We start from the raw sequence: 9,249 nt of genomic DNA, 5'->3' as shown, positions 1-9,249 counted from the left end.
GAAAGTTGATAGTAGTACTTAGCACTTCTTTACAATGTGTTTCTGGTAAGGTGTATAATCACCGAATTCATACAATGTTATATATGGGTTCAAAGGTTATTCCTTTCCAGGGTCAATATTGTTATCTTCCATCCCAGTATAATTAGTAATGAGACAGCAGCCAGCACCTGACTACGAATGGCTGACAGACACACAGCTCCTACAGACACGCCTGCCCTTGTAGGATAGAGATGCCTTAGCTGCCGTTGGGCACAGCAGGAAGGCACCTTCTGCCCTGAGTGATGCTGACGAGGGTAACACATCTGTCCTGAGTAGTGTCTGTGAGACCAAGCCCCGTGAAGCGTTTAGCGCGGTCTTGGGTAAGTGTTCGCAGTAGTGTCCCTCCCACCTTCCAAGCGGCGTCTTTCCTGCAGTTCCTCCTTCCCCCTAGCTGTTCCAACAGCAGCAGGGCTTCTGTCTCCTTGGCTTAGTCTCCAGTGAGGAGGGAAAGGCCTGACCACTAGTTTCAGCGACTTGACCTGACTTAGGGAGACAAGTTGGCTGAGTTCTACCGATCACCATCAGGTTATCTTTTGGTTCACGATACATTCTGAGACAAAATATACCCACGCCCCGAGCGCTGGTCTTTGTTTACAAGGGGAGGAAGCACAAGAAAGGTGCCCATGTACAGGCTGAAACCTGATCACACAACTTTGAAGAAACTAGACTGACCGTTGGGATTGTGCCTTTGTTTTATTTTTTAAAACCTCTGTTCAACAAATGTTCGAAGTGAATTGAATGCTACTAGGCTCTCTCTGGAGGATGGCTTTTTTTTTTAAACCAGACTTTTGGAACACCTAGTTCAAAAAGAGAGAGTACCAGAATCTTCTACGGCAAACCCTAGAACAGAAAACTCAAGGATTGTATCACCTGCAGTTACAATTCAAATTTAATGGTGAGTGATTTTTCCACTTGCTCTGACTTATGTGTGTGTGAGAGCATTCAAAATCTGGCTAGTATTCTAGTCAGCCTTGAAACAATTGAGGTTATTCTCGATCAGACCAGTAAGTACTCCAGTAGATTCCGGAATACTGGTCAATAATAAAAAGGAACTACCAGTACATTCAAAACCAGATGAATCGCAAATGCATTATGCAAGTGAGAGAAGCCAGATTCAAAAGGCTACATATTATGATTCCATAAATGTAGAACATTTATAGAATATTCTATTAAAGGCAAAACTACAGGGACAGAAAATAGAACTGGGTGGGGGCGGGGTGGAATTGATGATAAAAGGCCACGAGAACGTTCTGGCATGATAGAAATCTCTCTATCTTGATTGTGGTGGTGGCTACGTGACTCTGCTTGTCAAAGTTCTTAGCACTGCATACCTAAAAAGGGTGGTTTACGGCATAAATTATACCTCAGTCAGCCAGCCTTATGCATTTGGTGCCCAAAAGGGCTACAGCTGCCTCTTGGAATGTGGAATGGATAAGCTGTGAGGCCAAATCTCAGTATTAAAACCTATTTCCTCATTTGAATTCCAGTGCAGTTAGGGATGATTCCTTAGAAAAGGCATTTTAAAGATGGGAATACACATTTAAAGTAGGAGATAGTTAGTTTGAAGTTTGATATCTTAAAGGTATCACAGGTAAGGAACATTTTTAATCTCTGGAAAGTGACTCCAAGGACTATGGACTGTTGCACAGTGTGTAGCAGAGCAGCTGAGCCAGGTTTAATCCATTTCCTTTTCACATCACATTCTGGAATAGTTTATTTCATCCAACTTGTTACTTGAAGAGTTTTGCTGTTACACATCAGTATACAACATAAATTTCTAATCATTACAGAGATTACAGAGAACTCAGCGTCCCCTCCTCGCTCTTACGGGCAGAGAACAGATAAAGAGCTTGTCGATTGGTTGCAACTGCAAGGAGCGGATACGAAAACAATTGAAAAGGTAAACTTAGAACCAAACAAACCATTCCTGTGCTATCATTACAGAGCTGCTTAGCTCTTAATGTATTTGATCTTTGTTTCAGATTCTTGAAGAAGGTTATACACTTTCTGATATTCCTAATGATATCACTAAGGAAGACCGAAGGTACCTTAGACTACGGTAAGAATAGCCTCAAAACACTTTGTGGAACAGAAAATGACTTTTTTGGTGTAAGTCGGCTTTTAAGTAAAGCAGTAGAAAACAAAGTGCGGGGAACCTTCCCCCCTTCATTAACATTAACTCCCTTTTCTATGGCTTAGTCAGAAAAAAAACTACCAACCTCACTCCAAACTCTCGAGTTTGTCAAGGTTAAACTTGGGGGAAAGCTGAGAGGGGGCAGAAGCTAAAGGCCCAGTAGGAAAAGTCAAGAGACAGGCCTGGCTGGGAGTGGAGTGAAGAGAGACATGAGATGCCAGTGGGCTACACCCAAACCCTTCTTTCTTTACCTTGCATCCTGCATTCTCATCCCCATGTCATCTTAAATACCCTGCTCTGCACAGATGCAGCAGCACTCCTGTACAATACCGCTCAGGCCATGTCCCACTCCTGCTAAGGCACAAGTGTCACCTCCATATGTGAAGAGAACATATTCCTAGTTTTAGTTAAGTAAGTTTTCAAGTTAGGGACTGCATTTTTAAGACTAGACAGCAAATCTAGACAAGTCCGGAAGGATATACTATAGCTTTTGCCATAAGGGCTCCTAAACAAGTATTTTGGAAAAAAAAAAAGTATTTTGCCGTGTTGCTTTCAAGTTGTCTTCTCTTACAACTCTAAAGACGACTCCTGTTTGTTTCGTAGTGGTGGTCTCCTCTGCAGGCTCTGGACTGCAGTCTCCCAGTACAGAAGACAGGCTCAGGGGGCCCCCGGCAACCCAAGATGAGGCTTAATCAATCAGCTAAGCAAGCCAGGGGACAGAGGGAGCAAAGAGCACACGAATTCTGCTGCATTTACACAAGGAAAACACCACTTGTTCAATGAATAATTTAAGAACTTGAAGTTTTAAAGAATTATGGAAAAAAAATTTAACCTTTTATTTAGCAACATGTTTTCAAGGTGAGTAGAACTTTTGTAAAACCTGGTCTTGACATCCCAGAGTATTTATTAGGGAATCCTTAAAAATGAATTTTAATGTACTTCAATGGAAAAATATTTGCTGGAAAGGTGAAACAACAGGTGTTTAAAATAACAAAAAGGCTGGGAATCACTGTTTTAGATTATACATTCCATACATTACTATGAACTGGAATTGCACTTAAAATTCAAAAAAGATAAAATTGATAAGAATATGCCTTGTAGTTAATGTTTGATATGAATGTAAATAGAAAACTATTAAGAAAATAGCTTCATATTTATACTGCATGTATAAATGGAGAAAACTAAGTTATTTGGCCTTTAAAAGGAAGTATATAGTCTTATTTAAAAACCGAATTGTCCTTCCACCCCTGCCTGGTTATAATAAATATTGTGTTTTATGAAGGAGAAATGATGGTTCAGTGTGAACAGGCTTCAGCACCGACATGCACACAAATGGGGGCGTGTGTGCACGTTAGGGTACACCAGGTAAGCTGCTGGGCGCTGGGAGGGACAGGACAATGATCGCCCCACAAAAAGGTGGCAGAGTTGGACAGGCATATAAGGAATTGTTTTTCCTTTTAGTAACTAAAAAAGTATTTGTTAAACGAGTATACAACTAAACCAAATAGAACTATTTTAAAGAAGTAATTTGAAGGAGGGTTAAGCAAACTCTTATTACCTATTTTAGACCTACATAACTAAAATAAGCTTTATAAGATCCATACAATCCTTAAGATATAACATTAAAAGACCTTATATCTTTTAATGCAACACTGTACAAACCTCATGCAGTTTACACTATCTAGCTATCTATCTAAATCTACGCTTTCCTTCTATGGGTTTTTTTTCCTCCTTAACAAAGTTGAGAACCCAAAGCATTCCTTACAGTTGCTGCCGAATAGCCCACTGAAGGTGTAACCATCTCGCATTAACTGATGGACTTAAACTTGATCCACTGGTTTGCACCCCGGACTTCAAAAGGCGGATCGCTGCAGTAGATGTGATAGCCGAGTTCTTCCAAAGGTGGTTCAGGATCAGCTGTAGCAAACTGGGCAGCATCCTCAATTTCTTTCCTCACGTCAACATCAATTTCCTAAAAATCAGATTACAGTTCAAGAGATGTTTTGAATACACAGCAGCTTCGGTACCAACTTGGGAACCTGTTGCTAGTTGTTAACTCTTCTAGTACTGGAAGTATACCTATTATTTTTAAAATGACACAACGATCCACGAAGGCGTATTCTGGAGGACAGATACCAACATTTAAGATATATACCCTGGCGAGGGAACATTTATGAATTAAAAACCTAAAGTATATTTTTAGGAAAGAAGAACTGTGATGGTGGAGGAGTTTAATGTCCCGTGAAAAATACTGCGTTGGCCAAAACGTTCGTTCGGGTTTCCCCGCAAGCCACCACAGCAAAACCCGAACGAACTTTTTGGCCAACCCAATACAATATGTACTTTCCCGTTTACTTACCTAGTTTACCTAGGAGTTTTACCTAGGAGTGGCAGCTCCTTGTGTAGAGGAAAAACTGCTCAAAAAGGAGAGCCAACCTTCAAAGGCAGAGTTTTAAACCATCAAGAGTCACTGTACCTTTAGTTCTTCAACACTGGCAAGATTGCTGTTCACCATCCTATCCTTGAGAAGCATGATAGGGTCACTCTTACTTCTAACTTCCTGAATTTCTTCTCGTGTACGGTAACTATAGGGAGGGAAACAGAGTTACAAGTAGATAAGAACAGTGCCGGTATAGCAAGGACAGTCGTCTGTGAAACACAGCAGTATGTTTCTGAGACAAAGGAGCACATCAGTACTTATGTCAGTCACCGTAGGAAGGGCAGAATTATATACTTTCAAAATACAAGAACTCATCCTACTACTCTGTAAGGAAGAGCTGCTCTGTCTTTATAGAAAACTCTACAATGGCAATTCACCTGGCTTCTCTGGCATTCTGACAACAGGGGCCAAGTTTCTACTTGCTGCTTTGATCTAGAGGTAGGGCATGAAGGTAGTGGTGGAGGCAGGGGAGATGGTTTTCTGTGGTGATTGATTGATAGCTATAACCTTTGAGGCAGCAGAGAAAGCTAAGCAGGAAAAAACTGTGCCTTGCCTTTCTCCCTTAAGGCCACAGAGCAGTGTGGCTGGCAAAAACTTGGAGAGGAGGTTTTCCGATTCTTGATTGTAGAATTGACCCTTGTCCTACAGCATTTGAAATAACACTAAAAGCAAAGAAAGGCTCTATAAGGCTCTATCTAGCTACCATTTTTTAAAGAACAGAATGACACAGAGTGCTTTCTTCCATGTAAGTTGCTCTTCATAACGTCTTCCCTTAGACCTTCATTCTATACTCAAAGACTTATTACGGCTTACTTTGACTAAATCTACTCTTAATTATGCCACACTCCGGGATTGCAGCATTACATGCCAGAGTTACCAGGTGACAAAACTTTTGTTTTTGACTGATTTATTTCAACATATGGAATATCCCATGTGCTACCTGGTCTTGCTCCATACCAGCCAGAAGAGGAATATGCCATGAGAGAATCTGGGGTAATGCCTACAAAAGGTAAATGCCCCCAAGTATACTCCTCTACCATCAGTCCCGTTTTATGCAACAGTGCCTCTCTGCAATTGTTTTTATTGGTGCTCATGCTAACTAACATGTACACACTCGATAACTAGGAATTTTCAGAATGCTTTCTATATTGGAACCAATTTATTGGAAGGCACGGCTTTCAGGCTCAGACTAACTACTAAATCAATGCATGAAGCCAACTGGTGTCCGGCTTCAAAAGCAAACACACACTGAAATGCTTTGCTTTTTCATGGAAGTAGCACCATTCAAAGCCCATCCACTTTGGACACCACACTCAGTTTTCCCGTGACCATCATACCTGACTCCAGGATCACTCATGCTGTGTCCATGGTAACGGTAAGTCTGCAGCTCCATCAGTATGGGCCCCTAAAACAGAACCCAGTGGAGGTTAGGTGAAACAACAGCCACAGCCTCAAGTGTACATCCTTTCAGGATCAAATACCTTCATCAGATCTGAGTTGTTAAGAATTTCTTCTTAGTTGACTGATTTATCTCTTCTCATTTCTATTACCTATTTATTGCATGTTTCATCCTTCTTATGCTTAACAAGAACTTATTAATAAAAGCCACCCCCCACAGCATAAAGGCAGACAATTCTTTATGTGATGTCAATGGGTTCTATTTCACCAGAATTGCATTTGATAATTCTTTAAGCACAGCATAGATTTAATGAAGAAAAGCCTATCAGGAAGCAGGGATGGCATTTATCTTCAGGGTCAATATGCTAGTCTTTCCGCCCACCCCCCCACCCCCCAGTCATAGGTAAAATCATCTGTAAGCATTCTGATCAAGGCTAGAGAAAAATACTAACATAAACCTTAACAAAATAAGATGAAAAGCAAACCTCTAGTCCTCTCGTCCTTCTCCACTTCCCAGCACACATGGAGAGAGACTGGATAGGTGAATTTGTACGTCACACCCCTTTCATGCAGTGTTTCGGAGGGGACGGCAACCGATCCTGCCTCACAGAGATCTGGCTAGCGTGTAACAGAAAGTTGGCAGGTGCTGATCCTGCGACTGGGAGAGTCCGGCTACCACGAGGTAGCTTGCTCATGCTACACCAGCCCCCTTTTAGAAGACAACTTTGAACACAGGGGAAGGGGTGGATCTAGGATCCTTGGGCAGTTTGGTGTAGTAGTTAAGAGGGCGGGGGATGGAATCCAAGTGCTTGGGTTCCAGTTCTGGCTGTACTGTATAGTAGCTACATACCTCAGTTTCCTCATCTACAAAACACGAATTAACCCAGCTCAGAGTTGCGCCGATTAGAAAAGGTAATACCTAAGTGCTTAGCACACTGCCTGACATGTCATCTCTCAGTAACTGTCACCTACTGTGTTAATCATCCTGTAGCCATTTGGAAGCACGGCTGGTTAGGCTAAGGGGATGGTGATAAAGGGGTTTTTCCAGACCCTCCCCTAATTCCAAGATCAGGCTTTGGTCAGGCTGAGAAAGTCAACACACTAACAAACTACTGATCCTGTTTCCACATATTGTTGGACGCCACATATTCTTTCAGGAACTGGGAGACAGGGGGATGATACCCGCCACCCAGGGCGTGGACCCCTAGTCTCAGAGTTCCGACATAGACCACTGAGCCCACCCCCACCAACCTGCCATCTTCGTCATCTCCTTTTTTTCTTGTTCAACCGTTCTACAGCTCCCTCCCCTCTTCACCCTCTCTTCCATTTTCATCACTGCCAGCCAAATCTTATTTGCACTACTGCCCAAACACGTACGTGGGGGAATTCACTGAAAGGTAAACCTCAGGGGCCTGCTTTCTGGGCTGTGGAACGCTGATTTAGGGAGAAGAACAACTTTCCACCAGCTCAGATGGCATGTAAGCCTCTTTTTAGGCCAATCTCACTGTTCCCTTCTCCCTCCACTGCTATAACTGGAAGGGTCAAGATTCTTGGGACTGAAACAGCAAGACTAAGACTACATAACTTAAACAAACATTTAATTTATAGAAGACAAACTCATACTGGATGCCTATTTTACATAAGCAACGTTCTGTGCCGGACACTGCAGGAGTCCCCAGTGTGTTCACTCAAGGGGCTTATGATTGATGGAGGCGGGGTGGGAGTTAGAGGCACATAATTAACCAAACCAAAAGGCAAAACAGATTGTCACAATGAAGACAGAGGCAGAATGCTGAGGGAGCACTGGAAGGAAAGATCTACCCCAAATGGGGCTAACATGGAATGTTTCCCAAGACGTGAGCTATCAAGACCATGTTATTTATGAAGGGACCCGATTCGCTTAACTGGACCCTGCTTCTATCTTTTACACCTCAATGAGCAGCTACTTCTAAATTGCTACAATAGACACAGGGGGCATTCTTTTAACTTTAAGACAGATAAATGTCATTAGAAATCTCTAGCCTAGAGGCCTACAAGAAAACTCTTACCTTTCCAGATCTACAATAGGCAGCTGCAAACCTTGTGGCCTCCCGGACACACAGGATATCCATTCCATCTACCTATTAATAAATGGGAAAGATTAAACACAACATTGTAAATTAACTATACTTCAATAAAAATTTAAAAATAAAAAGGAAAGGGGCAGAGCATAAATCCAACTGCCTAAAGCCATTTTCATCTTACATGACCTGTTCATCCACTAAGAAATCAGAACTCTTTGCTCTGTCTGAGATTTTCAAGGGCACTTGACAGAGTGCCCGGGCATCAGGCCATGAGGGTGTAGCTCCAGCTCTACAACAGGTGTCCTTACCCTCAGCCCAGGAATGAAGTCGCCTCTCTTGTAGTAATCAGTGCTGGCTGCTGCTCTCTCCACAGATGTGCCCATCCCATAGCGGTTATTCTCACAAATGAAAATACAAGGCAATTTCCACAAAGCCGCCATATTATAAGCTTCGAATATCTGACCCTGGAAGTATGTATAAAAGTTCAAGTGGTTTCATTTGTTGTTTTTCTCTAGACTTCATCATCCACAACAGCTGCTGCTCTACCCAGCAGAGAAAGATTCCATAGGATGAAACGCCTCACCCACAACTAAGCTTCTGAAGCAAAGGAGTGTGTGCGCTTGGGGTGGGGGGCGGCGGGGGGGGCACGGCGCAGCAAACGCATCACCTCTTTTGCCGCTAAGGAAGTGACAAACCAAGTACTACCACGTGCTTCTGTAGGGCCAAGGCAGCAGCGGAGAATACAATGGGAAAAGATCGACATGTAAGAATGTACTACAGCTGCCTAGTTTTGTGCTTCATTATAAATTCTACGAGACCCTCTGGATAACCAGAGTGAACCAGTGTCTGAGAATCAGCATCCAGAGCAGGGCCTCGCAGGGTGTCAGCCACGGACTGGTGATTACTCAGACCACAACAGAAGAGCAAAAAGAGTCAGGGCTCAGAAACTATGAGAGAAGTCTGACAGTGCCTTGGCATTCAGGAGAATGAGTCTGTACATTACAGTACTGGTTTAAGAATTGGTTTGCCGGGGCTTCCCCGATGGCGCAGTGGTTGAGAGTCCGCCTGCCGATGCAGGGGACGCGGGTTCGTGCTGCGGTCCGGGAAGATCCCACATGCCACGGAGTGGCTAGACCCGTGAGCCATGGCCACTGAGCCTGCGCGTCCGGAGCCTG

General features: G+C 43.1%; 1 protein-coding gene across 2 annotated transcripts in view; it reads right to left on the bottom strand.

Moving 5' to 3' along the window:
- Positions 1 to 3,589: 3,589 nt before the first annotated feature.
- The window catches only part of PDHA1 (pyruvate dehydrogenase E1 subunit alpha 1), a 19,507-nt gene continuing 13,847 nt past the window's right edge, over positions 3,590 to 9,249 (bottom strand). The window contains exons 7-11 of one of the 2 annotated variants that reach the window (XM_007106926.3): positions 8,383 to 8,538; positions 8,060 to 8,131; positions 5,951 to 6,018; positions 4,650 to 4,758; positions 3,590 to 4,145 (exon numbers count right to left, since the gene is read on the bottom strand). In XM_007106926.3, coding sequence (XP_007106988.1) covers positions 3,981 to 4,145; positions 4,650 to 4,758; positions 5,951 to 6,018; positions 8,060 to 8,131; positions 8,383 to 8,538 — 570 coding nt within the window. In that variant the 3' untranslated portion in view covers positions 3,590 to 3,980. The remainder of the gene's footprint in view (positions 4,146 to 4,649; positions 4,759 to 5,950; positions 6,019 to 8,059; positions 8,132 to 8,382; positions 8,539 to 9,249) is intronic. The other variant, XM_028482409.2, reaches the window with a different exon arrangement.

The sequence above is a fragment of the Physeter macrocephalus genome, chromosome 21 (genome assembly GCF_002837175.3).
Source record: "Physeter macrocephalus isolate SW-GA chromosome 21, ASM283717v5, whole genome shotgun sequence".
NCBI lineage: Eukaryota > Metazoa > Chordata > Mammalia > Artiodactyla > Physeteridae > Physeter > Physeter macrocephalus.
This window is presented reverse-complemented; position numbering and strand designations above follow the sequence as displayed.